Genomic DNA, 24,614 nt, shown 5'->3' with positions numbered 1-24,614 from the left:
TTCTTGCACATGAGAATGACCTGGGAAAACCATTAAATTGATAGATAGATTATTAATGTTTTAGGAATGTGACTTTCCCACTGTCTAGCCAGTTCGATTTACAAAAACTAGTACATGAGTTACACACATTGGAATTTTAGTAATAATTAATCCTTGACCTGTTCAAAGTGCTGTACAAACATTAACTAGCTAATCCTCAGAATAAACATGCACTGTAAATAACAAAAAAACCCACCCTGAAACCCCACAACACAAAAATGAATAACCAACCACCCCACCTGAAAACCAAATCTTGCCTCTTCTGCAGAGGGAAAAACTAGTGTGATAAATGCAGTACCTTGTGCTGGGCCCCTGAAAGTCACTAACAAAGTCACTATCACAGATAGGAAGGTAAGAGTTCCCGACTCCCAGTCCTGTACTGATGCCTCTAGGGTACAATACTTTTTAGCTCCTGATGTCTTTCTCATTAACCTTTGTATGTGATAGCCTGCGCAGACACAAGAACTCTAGGGCAAAACAAACAACAACAACAACAACAAGGAACCAAATAAATAAATATTACAAGAAACACTGTCAAAAGATTATTTGAAAAGCCCATTTATGAGCTTACAGACAATACCTTGGTGGCACGTATCTGCCTGTGAAGGTCAGTTAGTTGTTGGATTTTGTATTCTAGTTCTGAAATCTGGGCTTGAAGCCATGTCCAACGGCTGCCAATTCTAGCTCTGTCTGCAAGCCACTTCCATTCAGAAGTATAGCTGCTGTGAAGACAAAATGCTGGTTAGTCCAAAGATAAAGATAACCACATTTGCACAAGAACATTTTTGACAGCTGCTCTGCCTCATGTTGCAAGCATCTCAGTTGCTTTCAGAAGATATCTGATTATACCCATCCAGTTTCACATCAGCTTATTTGTGTAACTACAGAACTTGCCCAAACCAGTACAATCAATGTTCACCGGCTATTCCCAGGCTAAGCTAGTTTTCTGTTCTGTATTATAAAACCCAGAGCTGGAGAAACTACCAAACTATATCAGTTAATGCAGATTACAGATTTGTAAAGAATTCCAGTAACTCCACCAGCAAGAATCTGAATTCTTACACCACACTTCCTCCCACAAGCTTCCACAAATATCATTTGCTAGCAATTGGAATCTAATAAAACACCATCCAGCAATGATCAGCTAGATATCAAGTCACTGCCCAAAAAACCAACTAAGTAGTTTAGATTTCTTTTATTCAAGCTATTTTATAAATACAGCTGTGTCAGTGTAGTATAGTTAGGTCACTCTTACCACTGTTTACAAATAGGTGTATTTTGTAACACAAAAGATATGCCTCCCAGTACTTGACATTGTGATTAGCTTAACTTTATTATGCTAAATTCATCACTGGTATCAGCAAACTCTACCAAACCTACATATTAAATAAATGAATGACATAACGGTACCACTCAACAAATAATCTTAATATCCAGTACGTTTAAGTAACAGAGACAACACAATGCAATATTTTAGTATGCAACTTCCACTAGTATCCTACCATTAACTGAGTTTGTTTATTTAAAGAAAATGACTGGTGTTTTTTTCCCCACTAAAATTGTCAAGTAGTTTGCCACAGCTAACTTAAAAGAACTGTAAAAACAAAATCAAACTTCTAAGGGAAAAGAAGTGTTGTTACTCAAGTTATTGGGATAACTACTGGATCTAAACCCTGGAGGACACTGTATGGTAAGTTTTGCACAGGCAGAATACGTGATCCTCTGTTCCCCAGGCAATGAAGAGTACTGAAGTATCACAAAAGACACAAGAAAAAGCAGATGCCAGTGAATCAGCATAGGAACATCACACAAGTGCAATTGTTTCATGCAGAATTTTGTGTCAACTCCCTCAACAACGAAAGAAAGGTAATGCATCACCCTCCAGAAGATGCTAGACATGAGCACGAGCAGAGAATCACCACATTTGAGAACCCTAATGTTTTCATGGCAAAGACTATAAAACATAATATAACTCAAAAACTCAGAACTTTCAGTCTACTTTAGCTATCATAAATAGTAAGAATAGACACAGTCCCTGTAGGTTACCTCTACGATACATAATTTCCCCCTTTTTAACATAAATTATCTGCCCACATAATTTACAATCAGCTTAAATTCTCTCCTACACAAAGTGAACATATGAAATTAGACAGGAGATTGAAGTGTCCTGTTTAAATCCAGATTCTACGTGCAAGCAAATAAAGTGGATTACCATCAAAAAGAAACTCAAGAACTCTATAAATATATACCATAATAAATTGTTTACATTTTATATATTCTATTAGTGATTTTGTCCTAGGAAAAAAGGCATATGAAGTAATCTTGTGAATATCCATTTTTCTGACAACCCCTTATTTCTCTTTGTTTTCCCACTAGCACCAGCACACAGTAAATAGCCCTGGTTACTTATGCTTTAACCAGGTCTTCTTGCCAAGAACTTCTCTGGGATTGACAGTTTTTATACGTTTGTGCTTCTGGAAGTCATAAAATACAGTTTGCGGGGAAAGGGGGGGATCCAAATTCCTAGTTGGCCCAAGTCAAGAGTTCAATTAAATAACGTGTTCACACAAGTGTGGTGGCTGGAATAGTTAGGATTTGTCTCGGGACCCTGGGATGGCAAAAAGCCACTCCTAAGAAAGAGCTGCTTAATGAAGCTGGAACAAATCCCTTAGTTAATGATTTTAATAAAAAAAGCTAAATAGGAATAAAGAGGATAACAGAGAAAAACCCAACAGGAGTGTTGAGGTGCCTATTTCTATTCCTTTCTCAAAAGACAAATGAACAAACAAACAACAAAACCCCACAAACAAGGACATTGTAACAAGAAATCCCAGGTGAAAGAAAGTAAGTCATACTGACAGAATAACCTCCCAAGCTAGATGCAACAGTTTTGGGAGAAAGGTGAGCTATCCTCAAACAGACCGAGGAAGAAGGGGGAGCAAATGAGAAAAAAAGTGCCCACATAGCTGGGAAACAAGAAGCAAAATGGAAAGGGCCAGAGCTGGTCTTACGTCACATACACTGTATGAAATCAGCATGTCAGTAAGGAAATCTATAATCAATATCAAACCACAGCAGATAACAGAAGAACAGTTAAATATTGTAACCTTAAGACAAACAAATTATATCCTCTGTATATTACTGTCTTACATATAAAAATAAAATCCTCTGCAAAGTTACATCACAAGTTATTTTTCAAAAATGTTTTTACAGGTTTTTTTCTTAAACACAATATTAAATCTTGAATTAATTGCATTCACTATTAAATATATGATGGCTTTAAAGTCTACTATATAATTCAACTAACAGGATTTAATTACACTGTAATAATGATGTCCTTAGGCTCCTCTGTAAGGAAGAGTTTCCATTGAACTAAGCACAAATATTTCAAGCTCATGCCAAAGGAAGCAATTTTAGCTTCTCTCCCCTGCCAGCCCAGGCTGCCCTGTGTCCAGTGCCTGCACAAGCACTTGGGCAGCTACACGGTGACATGGATTAGAGAGTTGCTCATGGTTAATTTTAACTTCAGAGGCAGGGTGAATGAACCAAATTTAAGTCTAGATCCCTTTCCCAGTTTTGATGCCTTGCAGACAGACAGACACACACTTTTGCACTGCCACAAGGGAAGGGGCAGGAAGCTCAGGGCAAGGCAGTGAGCACAAGCTCACATTTACAGGATAGGAGGTGAGAGCACTGCTAAATTCTGTTCCCATCTCCGTCACTCACATTTATTTGATCTTGCATTATTTATATCATCTTTGCCTCTCAGCCTATTTCTCTACAAACAATTTAGTAAACCTTGTAACTCCTCAGAGGAAGATAAAATTGCTATAAGCTATCCTCACACTCCTGAAGTGAGCTGTTTGCATGCAAAGTAGTATGGTCACTCAGGTGACAAATGATAACCTACTACTGCAATTAAAAAAAAAAAAACAAACCCACCAACTGTAAATCTGTTCCTGGGATGTTAGAGAGTACAGCATAACATTCACTCAGTAAAGAAAGCTGTTTCAAGGTGGCACCAGTGAATTCATTAATTCTGCAAACCCAGAGAAGAAAAAAAACCAACGAACCACAAAGAGTTACAAAAATAACCAGGCGTGTTACTGAAGGAGGAAGTCAGAGCAGGTGCTAAAGTAGAAGCTCCTGCTCTGGTTCTCTGTTGGGAATGAGACAAGGAAAAAAAAAGTTTCTGTCTGTCCCGCTTCCTGTGTGTTCCTTTTGCAAAGCATCTTTACTTGGTTTCCGTGCTTTCGACTCTAACATCATACATCCTCCACAGGAATTTCAAATTTGTTCTTCTGCTAGCAACTCAATATAAACCACGTTACATTTGCAAAAGTTTCTAATGTTCAGTACCGTAGTACAGTGAGATATTAAACTTATATAAACTTACTGGTCTTGCAATGACTAAATTTGCAGATGACCTCCTGCACTCATCCAGGATTATTAGAATTGAAAGAGAACAGAGCAATACTGATTTTGTATGAATAAAACATCTCATTTAAATTTCCCTAGAAAAACATGTTGGAATTGCAAAGGCAAAATTTGTTTCTCTGTGAGATACTGGCTTGCATTTCCCTTGGTTTGACTGAACTGCAGGAGGTCAATCCTGCACAACTTGCAAGAGAAGAAACAAAGAAATGCAGAAGAACAAACAAGCCACAAGGAGCACAGACACAAATGCAGACAGTCAAAGTATGACCAAAAATATAACTAGGAAGCAGACATGCAGGCTGTAACTGCATCACCCCAAAGTATGGGAAAGAATTCAGCTGGGGATCATCAGCACCAGCAGAGGCAGTATAAGCATTTCATCAAAGCTACTTGCTTTTGCTGAGACCCAAGAGGCAAGTGAAGAGCACTAAATAATAAACTGCTATTACGGTCAGTACTATTGCTTGAACTGAAAGAAGTTAAGAAGTTTTAGCCATGATCTACGGACAGAATATATGGATGAACCCCTCAGCGCTCTCACCTTTCCCAAAAGGGAAAAGAGAATTGAGAACAAACCATGCTTTTATGTAACCAAACCAACATCAGAGAATGCAACAGGACTGTGAGAAGTATTTCCAGTGCCTCCACTATGTTGTGGGTGAGATTTATGTTCTTCCAATAGCTAAGATCAGTCTGTCCCAAAAAACAAAACCAGGCAACCTAACTGAGCGCAAAGGGGAACTGCTAACCAAAATAAAATCACTGTGCTAGACACACGCTGTTGTTTGGGTTTTGTGCATGGGTTTGGTGGGGTTTTTTTGTTTGTTTACAGGGGAGGAAAAGGGGAGGAATTTAAACCTTTTAGGCATATTTTATTTTTATAAGCAAACAAAACAAGAAGACTGAAAAACAGTTCATAAATAATGAAGGAGAAACAAAGTGGTGTTTGAAATGCTCAAAAACATACAGAACCTGGGATTCATAGTAAGTATCCAGGGAAGTTGATTCAAATAGGTATGGTAAGCACAGGAAAGAATATTTTAGAGCATGCAGCTCTGTGCCCAAGGCAAGATTCTCCACAAGTATCTTATATCCTGAAAATTAAAAGGAAACTGAGGCCTTCCAGCCTCATAATCCCCAGTGAGAACAAGTAACATGCCCCTACCATGACACGTCTGCAGGGACAATGACAGGATACTTCCTACTGAACAGGAAAGGAGAATGCTTGCAACAGACCCACATCAAAACTCCAAAACACAGGTTTGCCAACCTACAGCAGTCTCCTTCCAAAAGGTTTGTTTCAAAGAACACCAACATTTTCAAGTTACAACATTCTTAAACACGAACAAGCCAGGGAGCAAGGCACCCACATAGTGTGGGTGGGAGAAACTTCTCCAATTCCAAAATTCTGCATTAAACATAAGAACGGCAGTTGTTCCTGACATCCCCTCACACTTATGTTACCACTCAGTTTCCTAACACGGTGTATTTTGCACTTTCTGCCAGGCCACGTCCCCTTCAGTTTAATCCATATTGTTCTGGCATCCAGTTTTCAGATGATATAGTCCTAAAGTGACCCCGTGATCCTGACCTCAGCCATCCCTGCTGGTTCATCTCCTCCTCTCGCTGGGAACTCCTGGGCTGTCAGAAGTCTATTGCCAATCATGCGACAGTGAAGTATTTGGGAGCAAGAAACAGCTCATAAACTACAGACTGATAACCCTCAGGATAAAGAGCTAATCACCTTCCTTGGTGGGAGTCATTGAAAACAACGGCAGAAGTTTATCACATTGATGAAGGACTCAACTCTGGAAACTGAAAAGCAAAAATTCAGAAAGTTCTCCAGATCTTTAAATCCCATCCAGATACCATATGACTCATGATGGAATTCATGAGACTTAACACACTGGGAAAAAAATCATATGTGCTCCAGTTCTCTTGGGAAGCTCACTCAGTTGTACAAAAATACAAAATAGTTCATATTCACCACATGGCACTCTATCACAAATGCTTAACAGCACACTAGTATGGTGGGGGTCTCCCAGGACCAGAGCTGCAAACCTGTGAACTTCCTGATCTGCCCCTAATTTTACACCAGCATTACAGTCAGTTTTCCTGCGACTACAGATGGCAATGCTGAAAAAGCAGCTGGCCTGAATACAAGCATTTTCTTGCAAGCCATTAAGGTGAGCGCAGGGCTTCTGTTACGTTCTGACAACACGTTGGTGAAATTCAACGCGTCCATTTTTCTTCTCTCTGCAGACACTGACAGTTAATAAGAGATTACCTATGAAAACTAGGAGATGGCATCATATGAAACACTTAAATGAGGTGAATTCAGATATGTAGTGCATATATTTTAGATAATCTTATCTAGATTTTACTCATGAGATAAAAATGCCCACTCCCAACAAAAACTTCCAACACTTGTAATGGCTGAACAAACATGTCCAACTATGAAATGACCCCTAAATGCTTTCTCAAGGACTAATTCTTCCAGCACACCTACTTAATGTTTGTTTTCAGAATGAACTAACTTCAGTTGCTGTTGAAGTATTAATTTCCCTGGACCAGTTAACTGTTAAATCCATAATAACCACATAATTAAAAAAACAGTGAGTGCTGTTTTATGAACTCAATCTCTTCTATGCATTCCAGCGTGCAAACAAGATTAAAACAAACTGCAACAAATATCATCCTCTGGTATCATATCCGATCAACACTACACAACAAAACACTATTTACTCTGACAGTTCACTATCAGTCTTTGCTCAGATCATCCAGGAGCACGCGCTGCAGACTGACTGTGGAGAGCAATATGCCGCTGTTTTGTGACAACCAGCACCAAACCAAGCTATGCACCAAAAAAATCAAGGGAAGCTCTCTCTGGTACTCAAAATTATACTGCAATCTCTGTGAAGATCTGCAATCAGGTCATTCTTCCAGAGCCTCCAGGGTTGCTATCTTCTTTGGTGTTTAACAGAAATTTTTACCTGGCAGAGATTTTCCTCTGAAACACTAAATGGCTTCAGAACAGATAGGTTACAGTTCTCCCTATCATCTACAGACATCGGCAATTGCTTATCACAACAATTTCTGGCACTCATGCCTGGTCCCACCATCTCTGACATACTGTTGCCATTTAATACTTTCAGAATTGCATCCAATAATGTATGTTGATACTAACATATAATACACATCTTATCTTCCCAAACCAAAAAACTTTATCCCGCTGAATATTTCTGCTAAGCCATCAGGCCTGAGGAATTTATGCAGTAACACCTGAAATTATCAACCATAGCTGTGATTTTCCCTTGAAGAGAAAATTCATGGTACAGAACTAGAGTGGGGGAATTAAGTAGCAACAGAGTAAGATTTTTACATCTTCCACAAATAAGTTTGGAAGGGACAGTGGGGAGAAGAGAAAAATCAATATTCAGGAACAAAAGACTGTAGAAGAAAACTGAAAATATAAAAAGGGAAAGTCTCTGCGCTTGGATACCCTAGCAAAGGAGAAATTTCATAAGAATTTCACACTGGGGCTCTATATGCTCCCTCATCTGAGAAATCACATCTTCCAAACTGATGAGATGCCACAGCCAGTACTTGCCTGCTACAGAGTTCCTGCAAAGAATCACACTATTACTACAGGTTTTGTATTAGAAACTGAACTGTCACACTTGCACTGAATTGTTAACTCAATTTAGGGCTCAACAAAAGAAATTAAAAATTCAGCTGCTTAAAGCAGTGTTGTCTGTTACAGTGCTGAATTTTTCCAATGGCTGGCTTCACAACCTGGTAGGCCCTTTTCATCTTCAGGTCTGTTTACATAATTCTTTAGAGCTGTTAATGATAAAAGGCCAAATTGGTTGGTGGAGGTGGGGTCAGTTAGAATATTAACTGCCCAAGAAGTAAAAACCTGCGAAAGGTAAACAACTAGCACCATTTCCTCTTTTAATAAAATTAAAAAAATACACTGCAAAATGCATATCTGCTAATGCCTTTGTTAAAAATATTTTAAAATGAATTTTTAAGATTCCATTGGCTCCCCCAGTACCCCAGCCTCTTCCACTAAACCTCAGCATGCTGTAGATCAGACCAACATGGAGCAGAGAAGCAAGCAGTGCTAACATGCAAAGAAACAAACTTCAGGAACACCAGGGCTGCCTGGAAACAAGCTTCTTTTCTTGCCTTTGAAATGACACAACATCAATAGACTAATAACAAAACACCAGGAACACAGGCCTAGAAATTCTCTGTAAGTATTACACAACTGTCCTTGAAAAAGAAATCAAGAAAGTAGTGCTACCTCTGGATCCCATGCTCAACATAAAATAAGATAGAGCTTACAATGTATTTAAAGATATGTGCAAATGGAACATTATTACAGCATACAAACAGCATATCAATGCTGTCCAGCCACTGAAGTTGGTCCCAAAATTTGTACATATATTCTTACAAGGAATAGGCGAATATGGTATTCGTGTAACGTCTAACTCCAGTTTATAACTAATTTCATTCTAGCTGTATATAGTGTCAGATTTCAATGTAAAAATGGATACGAAGCATATTCTTTTTTGAGACTTTTTGGATAGACAACTAACAGTTGATCCAGAACTTGCATGCCAGATGCACTGGAAATCATCATCAGGTTTTTGGTAGTGGAGGGACTGCAGCCCTGCAAAACAGGGAAAAACTGCCTGGGCAGGGACTGAGAGGAGACTCAGAACGGGCTATGGCTGGTGGAGAAGCCTATGGCAGAGCAATCAGGTGAGAAATGAGAAGCAGCAGCAGCAAAGGTACCACCACACACTGACCTCCACCTCCTGCCACCCCTCACCTCATCGAAGGGAACGTGCCTTGCTGTAAGGTGGTGTGAGCAGTGTACCCACCGTGTGTGGGAGGGTGCTGCTGTGGGGAATGGGCTAACAGGAGAGCTGGAAGGACCCCAGAGTGCTTCTCTGGGTGGGAAGGCAGTTGGGCAGAGCCCCGAGGCCTGAACCCAGACCACCTGCAGGACCCAAAGGAAGCTGCAGATGGGCTGTGCTGAGCATGAAACCCCCGGTGGGGGTGAGCCCCTAGCAGCACTGCCACAGGGCGGCCCGAGAGCTGCCCCAGCAGGGACGCCGGCCAGCACCTGCCCTGGGGACATGGGACACCCTGGTACAACAGAAACCAAGTCGTTTGGGCCCCCTGCAGTTGCTGTAAGCATGCTGTGATTAAGTAATAGAGGAGTAACCAAACAGTACTTGGCTGTCTGCTTTGCAGGGCAGGGATGGAGTTTGTTACAAGGTTAAACCCTACAGTCTGGTCTGCAGGGACAAAGGGTGGAGAGGGTAATAAACATAGGTTTGAACAGTTGCAACCTTCTTGGTTTGGGTGTTTATAGGAGCCTGGTGTGAAGTTTCACTGAGTTTTATTGCTGCCCAGTCCACCCCCATGGGCTGGGAGGAAGGGGAGTTTATAATGCACATATATTCAAACATGCGTGTTCAGATTTATTTGTTTTCAATACCAAAAGCCTTAATTAAAAGTTTGCTAATTGGAAATTAAATTGATTTAAATTCCCCAACAGAAAACTCTTCCTCACCCACAACAGCTAGGTAAAATGTTTGGATGAAAATAAAATCATTTACAGCTATTTCAGTTTCAATAAAAAAAGAGCACAGGTCAATATATTTAAATCCGACATCTAAAGTTACATTCCTAACCCATATTTAGCAGTATGAATGAAACCCTGTTACAGGAGAGCATTCCTATTTTGGGAAGTCTTTATGCACACTTTTTATTTCATGTGAAAAGGAAAGCATTTAAATGATTTCCTGTATCAGGGGCCCACATACGCTGATTTTCAAAGGCACTGGATGTATCCCTTTGAAGTAGATTCTTATGAAATTAATGTTATCTATAAAATGAAATAATGCTGCCCTCACTTTACAAGACGTTATAAAGACAGTTTGTTGTTTGTAAACAAATCTTTTAATGAAAAGAAACACATTTCATGGCTTAGAAAAAGAAAAAAGCTAGCCATAAAACACTGATTAATCAGCAGTTGACATCAAGCACCGAACTCTTCTTGATCTACCATTTAATTAAGCATGTGAGGTTATCATGTATACACATGTGTATGATTACTAGCTTTTCTATTCTACTATACTATGCTGAGTGTGTATTAAACTGTCATTCAGAAAAGTAATGCCAAGTTTTTATTTAATATGCATTCAACACCTATCTAACTCAAAAGCTTTGACATTCCCGGCTCCCAAATTCCCTTGCAGGTTACAACTTGTCAAACCTTCTGCTTTCATTAAAACCTTTCAGTCTGCTTTCAGCAGCTGCAAAAATATTAATGTAATTACAGGTTAGAAATCAGGATCCTCGCTCACAAGAACATTACTCTGGTATTGTGAGAAGGAAGTCTTGCTCAAAAGCAAGTTATTATTGCTGTACATCAGATCTCTAAAGAAAAACAGTAGATGTATGTGGGACCCTAAAGAAGTTATAAATCCATCTTATAGAAATCCAACCAAGTGAGGTTGAATATATTCTGAAATAATACATGTATCCCTAGAGTGAAAACAGAAGGTAATATAAAGCTAGCTTTTCTTTCATTCCTGGTAACAATTCTCCTCCCACATCCTAGTGACAGGGGCCAAGAATTGAGAGAATGGAATTCATGAAAAAGCAATGTATAAAACATTTTGAAAACAGCTTATTATCAGCACCTATAAATTTATACTTATTCAAAAGCCCTCACATTAATCTTCTATGCAAATAAGACATTTCCCAGACTCGTAAACTGAAAAGGTCTTAAAAACTGGAAACAACTGGGGTTTTGTGCTTAAGAAAAATGGAGAGCAATATTTAGTCCTGGCAGACTCTCTTCCTCCCCTTCCCGAAACCAGAATTCAGTTCTGATATCAGGTATGAAGCAAAATTACAGCTCAGAGTGGAAAATTAGGACCTGATCTTGCAAAAACAAACAGCTTCCCCTTACAACGTGGCTCAAAGACATGCCATAAATCCCAGCCCTCAAGCAGTGCCTTCTATAGTAAGCCTGCAGAACTGCATTGTTGTTGCTCAATTAGCCATGAGAAAAAATGCTAGGAAAAATGGAAAATAATCTAGAACAAACAGATTAGATCTGGAGATACTAGTCATAATATTTTCTTCCTTCCTGTCTTCTCTCCGCCTTACTGCTCCCCTCCCCACCAAGTATTTGTTGTAAAAGCAGATTTCCCATCTTCTCTTTCCAACTAGCAATCTAAGAGAAAAAAAAGAAGGGGAAAAAAAAGAGAAAGATTTCCTATCTCTGCACGTTAATTGTAAAAGTTTCCAGGCACAATACACCCTGTGGGCATGGAAAAATACAACAGTGCTTCTTCATCAGGCTTGAGGTTGCTGGAGGATAATCAGTAAAACATGTCTTTCAAAAATCAGAGGAAAAGCATTAAAATATTTCAGACGGAAAAAATCCCATCAAATGATGCAAAAGGACTGTATTCAGATGGGGGAAGGAGGATTGGGGAAACAGGACATAGGACTTTTCACAAGCAGACAGAGCTACTTACTTTGCAGAAAAATCTATTGTAAGCAGCTTTTCTCTCTAATCAATTAGGTACATGCATTACTATTAGATGGAGTGAGCAGCTGTGCCTTCAAAGAACCCCAGCGGTGTATCTTTTGATTCTGGAAGATGTAGTGCATGTAGAAGAAAAACTCTGTAGCCTGCAACTTTAAAGGTTTCCCAAATAACCACCTCAGCATCAGACTCCTTTGTGGTACACTGTAAACAACCAGAACTTCTAACCACATCAGGTACACGCACAAAATACATGAATAAGGATGTAGAGTTGGACTGGAAGGACACAATACATAGCTCCCAGAGCAGAGCTGTGTTGTTGAAAAAACTTCAAGCTCACATCCTCCCCCAAATCACCTTGTTTGAAATCTGTGATCATTTCTGCAAATAATCTTCCATCTTCATGAACCACAAAGAAGATCAACAAGTTGCAAGTAAACGCAGCTGGTGAAATATTGTCTATGTTGCATTTCAAGTGGTTGATGTTAGTTGTGAATTCTTGAAGGAATTACTTACGCTCAGCTTTGTGATGTCCTCCTCAGGCCCTTCGTCCACTTTGGTTGCTGACGCCTAACAGGGAGCTAGAGAACAGCACCTAACATCTGCCTCTGAGAAACCAGAGAGAAACACTACCATATCCCTACCATATCCCCTGTGTAGTGTCTTGGGAATTTTCTACACCCAAAGGCTGAAACGGTACTAGAATACACTACAAATTACTGATGGAAATTTGGTGCTTTGCCTAAGAAACCTTCCATGAAAACTGACATGTTAAAGACATTCATGAGCTGACACTAGCAGCAGAATGACAAAATTCCTGAAAAGAGCCTACTGTTTTTTTTGTATTTCTTTTTAGCAAATACTCAAAGGACCAAATGTGTTTCAATTAAGCTCTTAAAATGGGATGAAGCTTTCCAATTACTCTAGGAACTAGGGAAGTTCAGTAAGTACTGTGAATTGTCAAGTAGAAGAATTGCCTTCACCAGCAGACTAAGGATCTTTCTTGTCTTGAGGACAGCACCTATGTAATGCACAAGGGATGAACAATGGTCTAAATATCTTATAACAGCTATTTGCAACTAAACAACAAAGGTATTGAAATAGATGGATAAAAACAATCTTACTTGAGACACAAAGCATTGAGATACAGCTCAGAAGAGCTTATGTCAACACTCATTGGGCAAAACTCTTTTCAGGATAATGAGAATGAACAGGTTCAAAATGCTAAAAATAGCTCCAGGTTTCTTCCTACTGTGAAGAATTGGAGCCGGAATAAACTCCTCTCTCCTGATGGGAAACAGACTGTTCTCAGGTGAACATGGTAACTGCAGGTTCCTCCTCCCTTGCACATTGGATTGACACCTCCTCCCCCCCAAAAAAGGATAAAAAGCACTGCAGTCACAACAATGACCAGCCACCAGCATGATTATACCCCCAAGTTAAATGCAATCAGTATATTGTGATATAGGCAAAACCAAAACATTTTTCCCATTCGTCACTGCATTAGTAGAATCTTATAACATCTACAGTTAAGTATTATGAAGGATATCACAGAGGAAGAGTCTTCCAGGTCAGTAGAAGTCTTCACTATGAAAAATAAGTCGCAGGCAAGGAAAGGAGTATTCTCTCACCCATATGATCACATTATTTCTGGAAAGCACTAAGAGTCAATTCCCTAGGAGAGAAAGGCATTTCAAAGAATGTAAATCCACTTAGCAGAAATAAAAATGGATGTTAACTTTGTTTGTTTCTTTTGTCCAGGTGAAAGGCAATCCAAAGAGCCTTAAAGTGGTAAAACTCAGGAAACACCAAATCTCAGCAGCTGCACTGGTAACTGATTTACCTTTGTCACCTAGAAGAAAAAGTGTAGCCTTTTAGCCACAAAGACAAATCTTAGGTAAGCTGGAAAAATGAAGAAAACCACTCCAAGCTGAAGATAATGATAAATTCAAATAAGAGACAGCCTGTCCTCACTGCAACGTTAATTCAAGCATTGCCTCAGCCTGTGCACATAGACAAGAATCTTCTGCTTAAATTAGGTAGTACTTTAACTCTGAGCTTGCTGGCCCAGCAGCACAGTTCAAACACCAGTGATTCTTGCACTGCCAATGCGGCAAGGCTTTAGCTAATCCACTCATCACTGCTGCTGCTTAATTGCTCTTCAGCAGTAAGAACATAAAAAAGGGAGGAAAAAAAAACAGCCCACAAATAAAGGGTTGCACTGAGTCAGACTACAGATGATCTACCCAGTCTCCTGCCTCTTAGCAGCGGCCAAGATAACAGTCTTACAACAGGGAAGGCATAGAGGGAGCAGTGCTTCTCCAGAACACTCCCTCAGCTGCCAGCAACAGCAGCTTGGGGATTTCCTGAGTCAAAGGTGGTGTCTTCGTACTTAATAATCCTCTGTGGATTTTTTCATCAGTGCAACAAAACAAACTGAGTAAGCCTTAAGTGGAAAGATAACTTAAGGAATTCAAAAGCCACAAGAAGAAATAAAGGTAAAGGACTGGCAGGCAGAGTTAGAAACTCGACTGTCCCTGGCAAGAAGAAAAAAAGAAAACCCTCGCACAGAACTTCGGTTCAAGTTTTACATTATCTACTACCCTTTGAGAATCAAGAGTTTCTCATCAGTTTTTCTTTTTCAGTTCATGTAGTCACAAGATAAGAATCCTAGAGGCAGAGCTATTACTCAGAAGTTCAAACATATCAGCTAGCAGAAGAATGCAGATTCTCCTACATTGGGAAGAGCCAAAAATGCTGTTTTTTCATTAAAATATTTCAAAAGGAGAATAATTGTTTTGCAAACTCAAACATTTAAGGTGATCCTAACTTAATTGGCAAGTCATTATGCTTTGGTTGGACTTCAGTACAGTATTTACCATTCTGACAATATGTAAAAGAAAATGAAATCTAGTTTTTACTTTGCACTTTTTCTCTTTGTTTTCCAGGCCTACAGAGTTTAACGAAACGCAGCAGCTATTTGATACAACCATGCTACACTGAAGCTTCCCTAACTGAAGCTATATAAACACATAACAGGGCACAGCTCTTTTCCAATTTAAGACAAAGCTTCCTTGATTTCTTCTGAACATTATGCTTTTCAAGAAACAGACTAAGAAATATATGGTTTTTAGTATTTATTTTTCTTAATGCTTTCTAGACACTCCCTAACAGCAGAGAGTCTAAGAAGAGATCAGGATACACAAAACCAGTCCTGACTTCAAGTGCTAGAAATGTAGGTGCCATGAAGCTCCTACCAAGCTGCTGTGTTTGTGTGAAGCTCTATTCGTGTGTCACTGTCCTGACTATCACATCCTAACAGACCTTAAGACATACTCTGTTCTCTCCAGCTGTAGGAAGGGGAAAGCAGCCATCCTTTCACCGCTTTCTACAATTTCTTGACCAAAGAGATTGCGTTAATAGTGTAGCAAGCTAGGGAAAAAAAAAAACCAAACACAAAAGGAAAAAAAAGAGGCTGTACCACCATCAGGGAACAATTTTACTATCTACTTCTCTTACCCACCACTGATTTCCAAAGCTACAATAATTTGTACTGACAGGATCCCTGTCAATTCAAAACAGTATGAGTTAATGATACTGATTTCCGTCTGGTCCTTCTTGAAAAAGATACCAGCAACAATAACACCACTGCTAGCTTCATTCACAGTAGCAGAACAACTTCAGTAAGTGAATTAACATTTTTAAAATTATGATTCAAAGAACCAAACTTTTTCAATATACAGTCCCCAAATACTGGATGGCTTGACACCTGCATCAGATGATCATTTTTACTCTTCATCACATTGTAGTGGATTTCAAGATCCTAACATTGACTAATTCTTAATAACTCCAGAATAAAATTAAAATTATTTTCATACTGGCCAAAAATATCATTTACAGCACTGCTATCACTATTTGATTTACAGCACCATCTTTGTATTGAATAATTAGCAGTACTAATGTAATGCAAACTGACAGAGTGCAGTACAAAATCTAGCTCTCTACAGTCAAGTAAAGTAACTGTTCCTTAAACGCTGTCATTTCAAGTTCTTACTTTCTGTCTGGCCCCTGCCAAACCTAGCTCACACAGGCAGTCCTGATTTCAGTAGGACTATCTATTGAGTGAGGTTACTCACACAAAAAGGAATCTGCAGGTCTAGACCCTTCCATCTTGATTTATAAGCATGAAGCACATGAGTCTAGCAGGAATTCAACACTTACGCTTCCACAGTTGTTCTTACAGTCTGTTCCTCACCATCTTCATCTGAGCTGCTACATGTTGCATCGGAGTCCAGATCCTTCTCCACGCGAGACAGCAGCCCTCCGGTAGAAAGTGCAAACCCCCGGATTTCACCTGGTGCAATGCTAACTCCATTCTGTACGTCCGTACTCAAACTGCTCTCCAAAGTAGTTGTGTTTTTTTCTGGCCAACCTTCAGCGCACCTGAGGGAACTACTGCTCAAAAATCTGGTTGGCTCATGGAAAACCTTCATTCTTTGTAGCTGATGTTTCACGAAGCATTTCAGCTGCTGATCACAGTGTTTGATAACATGCTTTGCCAGGAGCATTTGTAAACGCTTCTGAGTTCTTTTGGCACGACTGATTTCCATTTGTTGCTTAGTGACACACTGGAGTAAGCGAGCATACACCTCCTCCGGGGTGCAGCTCAAAATCCCTTCTGAAGGCCCGTGAAGAATTTGGTGTAATAAATCCCCTTTTATTGTTTCAGCGCAGACTTCCAAAGCCCTACCCAAAAAACCATTCTTCTTGTACCATTTACCATTTAAAAGCTGCATTTCTTCTGCATTACTGGATTCAGTTACATTTGAATTCGAAAGTCTCTGCATTTCTGCCAAATTCGGAGATGTGGTCTCTGAAAACGTTTCCCCTTTGACCTGTTCCTCAGGTTCCGAATGACTAATCTGACCAAATGATGTGTCAGCACCATTATGTAATGAATTTCTCATCTTGGAGCAGTCGGGCTCTCCCGCTTTCATTTGCTTACTGGTTTTGTTGCTGAACGCAGAATTTGTACTCATTAACAAGACAGACTGATAGCGGTTGGAGGATGGTGGAGAACCAAAATGCTGCACACTGAAGATATCATTCCTGAGGTTGAGGTTGGGCTCAGCAGTGGGGAACCCCAGGACTGAGCAAGTAATCTGTGCGATGGAGTCCTCTTTTATCTTCTCTTCCACTGCTCTGGAATTTTCCATGCACAAAGCTGTATCAGACTCCATAGCTCTAGAGGACAAAGAAGGTGACAAGTGGATACCATGACCTTTTGTTGCTGCCTCTCTGAGGGCCGGTGTCATTATAGCTACGGTAGGTAGTTTACAGCAAACCTGAAAATAACATGGGCCATGTAAGTTTTCTCATTTTCGTGACACGGTACAAATACAACAACTCTGTCAGATATTTCATTCTTTCAACATTATTCAAAGATTCCATAAAAAAGGACATTATCTAAAGAACATGGATAGACTACGCTCCCTCCCAAGTCTAACAAGAACACTCTTTCTGTTTTTTCTTTATTTCATTTAGAGGTTGTTCTATGTGCAATGAAAGCCTTTACCTCTCAGGGGAGTAAGAGTTCATACCTCATTGCATTTCTGATCCTATCAGTCTGAGAAATAAGACTCACAAAGTTCAAGACTGCCATCTAACCCTGCCCAAAGTGAAAAACATGACCATAAGCCATGTGACTGGAAGGATGCATTTTAAAATACGTGTGCGAGTGTATGGATATGTATATGCACACAGAGACACATATCTACACATTCCCACCCCAGAACTCTGGCTGGATTTTTTTTTCATCTGCTCTGGAGAGAAGTTACTTTTTGAGTTGTATTTGGTTTTCATTCATGTATTTTTTTTATACTTAAATGAGTCAACACCAACAGTATCACAGAAATGGGAGCTATGCAGCAACCTATTACAAGTTCAGCAAAGCAGAACACCCTCCACATGATGAAACACTCTGAAATAAACTCAGAGGCACTATTGGGAGAAATAGATTTAATGTAAATCTATATAAAGCAAGCATTTGATTAATTAATTTATTATATATTCTCACATATACACTGTAGAAACCAATCACCGTGGCTAATGCTTTAAAAACAGAGAACTGTAAGTTCTAAATGTTTGCTAAAAAACAATCTTTCCTGTGCCTTTGTATCCAGTAGTTCTTTATTCATCAGGCACTGCCTGCACAATACAAACACAATATTATTTGATAACAATTTGAGTAAAGACAAACAGTTTTCCTTTACAAACCCCTTTGGCTGTGACTTGCCATAGCTTAGATGAAGAGTTCCCAAACTTTGGGATCAAAAGACCAGTGTCAACCTTCACCACTTCTTGTCAGCAGCTACGCGACCATGTCATACTGTATCTATTCCACAGTCTACAGAGCAGGAATCACTGCTTTACACTGTACTTTCAGCTTTGTTTAGGAGACAGTTAAATAAACCCAATGAAAGATTTTCTTGAATACGGCCTGCAGAAGCCTGAAAGATAAGCTACTGTCAGTTCTTCATTAAGAAGCTAGAGACAAAACCAGAAACAGTAAGAGAGTAGTAGAGAAGTGAGTGTAGCACAGTAATTCCACAGTAAATTCTCTGTTTAACCAGTGTACTAGTTGAGCAGCATTTCCATTGCCCTCCTTTTAATGTCTTCAGTTTCTTTGATCTCCACAGCAACTGCCTAGCTCAGCAATTTTCAACGCACAGATCCCATAAGGGGTCAATGATTCTGCGACTGCCACATATGGATCTTAAGAAAAGCAAACTCCTTGTCTGAAGCCTTAGCTTGTTTATAACTACAGGTTTTATGCTGAAGGTGCAAACGTTAAAGGGAGATTTGAAAACCTAAGGAGCTGAGAAGTACCAGTCTGGATACTTTCTCCTTAACCCTCAAAACATGGAGAAAAACATCAAGAGCCACATGCTCCAGTACTGCCTTAACGCTCTCTGTATGCTTTATTCACCTTTCATTGCTCCACGTATACTTCAACCATGAGGTTTTCATCTCTGTACATCACCTACCCAGCATCACAGGGACCAGATTTGGTGGTCCTAATGCTAATCCTAAATGATACTATTAAAATCCCCAGGATTTTAACCTTTATCAACGAGCCAATAACTTCAGACTATAGAGGAATTCAGCACAAAGTCCTCTCCAGCGGATAGCTGTTCAGCAAGAGCCCCGTTACTAGGATCAGACAGGGAAATGCACTGAGAGCTGAAGCCCCAAATCACAAAGGCTCTGGTGACTTGGCAATGCTCTCAGCATCTGGCTGACTCGTGGCTTTGTGTCTTTCCACTCTTTAAGAGCTAGCAGGCACAAGAATTTTTAAATCCAAAGTAGTACGGATTCAGACACCTATGCCTCCCCTGCTCTCAGCATATGGCAAATAACTATAGTAAAGTCAAAGTGATTTAGCATGGCTAAAACATAAGGGGGAGAGAACTGAAGCCCACACTTTCTCTGTGGGGTTACTATGAACTCAAGGGGGTCCCCATGTTAGATCTGTCCCTGGGAATTCCAAAAAGTGCTCTCAGAAGAATGCTGTCAGCCCAATATCTACCTAGACTGAGCAATGAGTTTATAACTGTTCCAACTTTACCATCTACCTTCATTAGCCTGAGTGGTTTAACAGTCATAGATTGCTACTCCTGAAAGCCAGGAAACATCCACATACAGTAGAGCTGCTGCTCCTCAAGCAAACAAGAAGTTTGGAGATGTGTATCTCATACCTGTATGAAGATAGAGGCTATTCAAAAAACTGGCAGCACAAAATTTTCAGAGTGCTGTGTTTTAACTTGATCGTATTTCCTCAAATACTACATAACCTTCTGGTACAGTTTCAAGTTTCCTAAATTGCAATGAATACCATTAGCAAATTATTTTAAGTTTTTTTGAGTTTGGGGGACTTCTTTTCCCATCTTTTAGCGGAAAGAGGGGAAGAAATCAAAGTACCCTCAAATTGAACCACAAGCATTGAACTAAAGAGCACCGACAAACCACTAATTAGGAGTTCCTGACAGAAGATGCTTAAATTACAATATAGCTAAAAAAATAAATAAAATGCTTTTGAAGAGAAAAATCGCTCAATTAACCCCTTGCCCAGCAACTTGCAAACTTCACACAATGTTTCAGCTCTGCAGACAGTTGTGTGAGACACTTCAGGTGTGTTCCTCTCATTTCAGTGACATCAAAAAGACTTTATAAAAGCTGGTACTGTCCCAGTCTCCAGTCCTTGGCATTTCTCAAAGAAGTTCACGCACACACATGAAAAGTCATTGGTATATGAGCAAAACAAAGTATCAGCTGCAAAAAGATTAAAAACAAATTTTAGTTCAAGTACTTGGCTTGACGAGAATTGTACCATTTTCATTTTGACACATTTTATTTCATTTTGGCAGAAAGCAAAAATAATTTCACTCCACCCTTACTGGAAGTGAGTTTCCAGAGCCAAACCTATTATCTTCGGGGGGCGGGGGGGAAGTGCAGAGGGAGGGAAGACAAGTACTGCAACATGGTATTCAGGAACAGTCTGTATTTTCATTCTGGGAAAAGTTTTTTGTCATAGGTAAACCATTTCAAGGATTTTTTCCATTGTGTACTACTTGAGGTTTCAAAACCAGAACAGCTGAAATGCTACTAAACTGGCAAACAGTTTGCTCCTCATCTGCTGAATATGCACTCCACTTGAAAGAGCGTAAAGTATTGTAAAACGAAAAGCTGACGTAAAATAAGTACTGGGGAAGGGAAGAAACAAGTACCAGACACACACAGTACAGCAACTGACGTTTAAAGTGACTTTATGCTTATCCTCCCCTAATGCCTTAATTACCCAGGAGGATACAGCCCAGAATTGCAGTTTACCACAGCCGAAAGCACTCCCCCGACCCCGCACCCGGCTCCCTTCTCTCAGCACAGCTATGGGTCCCTAATCCACCAATGACCCCTGCTCCTCTACAACTCCTCTCCCCCCTGCTACCTCTGCTTATTTCTTAGTCCTTACTCGACATTTCCATGTTATACCCTTCTCTACCAGGCCTACCTCAACGGAATTTGTCTAAATCCTGAAACTAGTGTCTTCATGTTGGTAATTTGCAGCACCCTTTTAAAATAAACACAACAAAACCCAAACAACCACAAACCTGCCTGCACACAGGGTGGCATTCCCTTCCCAGCTTTTGTTTATAGTCCTTTCACTTTTTGACTCTTCCCCCCCTTGCATAACACTATCACTTTTGTTACACAACACTGCAGACAATGTTTTGGGGGATTTTTGCTTGGGGGAAGGATTGCTTTGTCTTTTAGTGGGTTTTTTGTTTGTGACCTTTTCATTTTCAATTACAATAAAACTCCATTTGAATGAGGGTTTGTACAGCTCCTCTGTACCAGCCTTCTCTCCTTGTAAATTGAGTCATCTCCTATCATCCCAAACACCGGAAACTTTCTTGTTAATAATGAGATTCCTGGAGACCAGGAGAAGATTTTTCCATTTACTATTTTTTTTTTTGCTTTCAAATTCAGGGGCCTTCAAATAACATTTCAAATTAATACAGCTGTTTCCAGTTTATTCATAGATTAACAGTGTTTCAGATAAGCGAACTTCCAATGTTTATTCCTTGTCTAGAAGGCATTTCAAAAGCAAAGCAAAGTCACTGGCAGCAGACAGCATCTGGTGAAACACCCAAAATTAAGCTCAGCAAGAATGTTCAAAAATACTGTATTTCAAACTGACAAGAGATGCTTTAAGGCCTCTTAGAGAAAACCTGCAGAAGAGATGGCAGCTACATGAGCAACCTTGATCTGCCTACAACACAACTGACAAAATCTGGTTTCCTACAGCTTTGTGTTGTTTGCCCCATAATGCCTAGCTCCTCTTGGACAGCCTTCCTGATAATCGCTGGACAAAAATAAAGCGGTGCTCTGGCAGACAGGCACTACTGCAGCACTGCTTAGCTGTGCTGCCAGAACCAAGAGCCACCACTGAGCTGAGCATGCAGGAGCTGACTTTGGCCAGCTTCTCCAAGTCTTGCCTGGTGGGAGGCATCCACTTGGGTATACTTTACCTACCTCTCCCAGTTTTGTCAAAACTTACAGGATCATCATAATTTCTAAGAATAGAGAGAACAGCTCAATAGCACCTCACAGAATAGTTTGCAGCAATGACTGCAAAAGAAATATTGGTCCCACTGGGTATGTCCTGGTTAAGAGTATGAAAGAAAAAGGAAAGAAGTCTGTATTTAACACACCTGGGACTAGCCTTCAAGGAAAAAAAAAAAAAAAAATCATCTCAGTAGGCAGCTTTTGTTTTCAGTTCAAAAGCAGCCCAGTTGCTCATGATGAGTATTTAAGCATTTTAGTATTTTGTTCTATTAATAGATTGGGAAAAAAAAAAAAAAAACAGGATTATGTGGGGAGTCTCAGCTTTCAGCAGCACTCACCATGCAGGCAGTACTATACAGATAACACTGCAAACTCCAGTGTTGTCCACTCCCCAGAAAAATATAAGCACAAATTCCTCCTCTTTGAGAAAAAAAACCACAACAAAACACACACACCCCCCCCTAAAAAGGATCTCTCTCCGAACAGTAAGAGAACTCAATTTAAGACAGACCACCCAAACAGTTTTTATCATAAAAAACATCAAAAAGAACATACTTCAAGTGGAACTCATTAGTATTAATTTATGTTAAAATCCATGACTCATTAAAATCTCTGAACAGGGTTGGTTTTCTCCTTGTTCATAACTGCTTCTGAACAGAGAATCATATAGATAGAATCATATATTCTTTCCAAGTTTATTACCACACCATCAACTAATTCTTGTTCAGTCTGTAATATGTATTTGTAACATAACATCCAAAATAATTTTTAACATATGCTAAACTTAAACACTTTTTGTAGTACATGACAGGTGCCTCTGTAAGTAGTTTGTACATATGTCTCTAATATAAATATCTGTAATACTTTTAGATCCATTGTAAGGTCTGTATCAATGTTTCAGTTATCCTTTTCAATTTCAGTCTTTGAAGAGAGGGCCATAAAACCTGGTCTTAAACAAGACCCATTCAGCTCTTAGACACTAATTAAGATGACTGGAATTTAAACTCCCCAAAACGTTTACAGGATTTCACAATGTGGACCAATAAGGAAGGAGAGTCCTAAAGCACACAGACTAGCTTTCTGAGCTCGTACACCTACTAGTATTATAACCATGCTTTACCCAGTTTAGTTTTTAATATTTCCTTTTTATTAAATTAAGCACAAAAAGGAAACATCTACCCTTTGACAAAAAGCAGACTTTAGTCATTTGGATTTTCTCTTTTTTTTTTTTTTTTTAAATTGGTTACTTTGCTTCCCACCACTAAGGAGTATCAAGTATCTCAGTCACTGCTACATTTTATTCTGGGAAATGCTTCAGCATTTTGCAACCAGGGAGCTGATGCACAAAGTGGATTAAAAGACTTGCTCAAGACCACACAGGAAATCTCAACGAAGGCTGAGGGACACACCTGGATCTGAGCTGCTGTCCAGAGCTTTGTTATCTACTTTATCTAAAGTATTCAGTTTTATGAGTAAGTGGTCTGTAGTCTGGGAAGCCAACTTGGTCAGGGTCACTCGAAGGCAAAGGAATCTGTGGCAATCTGTTCAGCTTGATTATCAGAGGGAAGTTTTAACCCAGAAATTAAAAAAAAAAAAAAAAAAAAAAAAAATCACACATGAAAATGCAGGCTAAAGCTTTCCACCCATCTACTGACCCAAACATTAAAAATAAAAGAACAAGGCAGCACAACACTATGTACCTACTCCGGCGCACTGCTGGGAAGCTAGCGATACCACGCACCCCGCCGGCGCTGCACAAGCACCCCGCGCCCGCGGATCGTCCGGCACCCCCGGGCAAGGCGGGGCGAGGCCAGCCTGGCAGCACCGCGGCCAGAAGCCAGCGCCGGGCAGGCAGAAAGCAGCGCTCACATGGCAGCGGGGGGGCGGAGAGGACGCGAGAACCCCCATGGGAGCTACACGGGGACCGGGCGGAGGCAGGCAATGGCGGCGGCGCGGCGCGGCCCTCGCCCGCCGGCTCCCGCCGCGCCCCCGCCCCACGCGCTCGGACCACCCCCTACAGCGCCCGGGTCCCGCCCCCGCCTCAGCCATCCCGGCCCCGCCCCGCGCCCAGACCGTTAGCCCCCCCCGCCCCGCCCCCACCCCAGGCTCCTCCTCGCGCATGCGCGCCAGCGCCCGACGGCGCCCCCGCCGCTCCCGCCGCGGGAACCAACCGCCGCCCGGCCCCGGTTTCTCCCCCCCTCACCGCGCCTCAGCGCGGCGCTCCCCGCCTGCGCGCAGCGCGGGCCGGCCGGCGACCTCGCCGCCCGCCCCCGGCTACCCCGCGAAGCCCCGCGCTTGCCTCTGCCCGCCGGCTTCTCCACAGCGGCGCTGCCGGCTCCAGCCCGCGCGGCGCGGCGCCCGGCGCGGCTCCCACTGCCGCTGTTGAACAGTCCGCGCCCAGCTAAAGCGCAGCTCGGCGGGCGGGGCGGAG

The 24,614-nt window shown here is 40.8% G+C and overlaps 1 protein-coding gene across 6 annotated transcripts in view; it reads right to left on the bottom strand.

Moving 5' to 3' along the window:
* Positions 1 to 24,531, bottom strand: part of KANSL1L (KAT8 regulatory NSL complex subunit 1 like) — a 66,693-nt gene extending 42,162 nt beyond the window's left edge. For 3 of the 6 annotated variants that reach the window (XR_012995654.1, XM_076342118.1, XM_076342122.1), the window contains exons 1-3: positions 24,483 to 24,527; positions 16,280 to 17,403; positions 620 to 761 (exon numbers count right to left, since the gene is read on the bottom strand). Coding sequence is in view for 5 of the 6 variants with exons in the window: in XM_076342118.1 (XP_076198233.1) it covers positions 620 to 761; positions 16,280 to 17,373 (1,236 nt within the window). In the remaining variant the exon portion in view is untranslated. Of the gene's footprint in view, positions 1 to 619; positions 762 to 16,279; positions 17,404 to 23,883; positions 23,937 to 24,482 lie in introns of those variants that run through there. The other 3 variants (XM_076342121.1, XM_076342120.1, XM_076342119.1) reach the window with 3 other exon arrangements.
* Positions 24,532 to 24,614: the final 83 nt, after the last annotated feature.

Source organism: Aptenodytes patagonicus, chromosome 6 (genome assembly GCF_965638725.1).
Source record: "Aptenodytes patagonicus chromosome 6, bAptPat1.pri.cur, whole genome shotgun sequence".
Lineage (NCBI taxonomy): Eukaryota > Metazoa > Chordata > Aves > Sphenisciformes > Spheniscidae > Aptenodytes > Aptenodytes patagonicus.
Note: the sequence above shows the minus strand (reverse complement) of the source record. Positions and strands in the feature narration are given on the sequence as shown.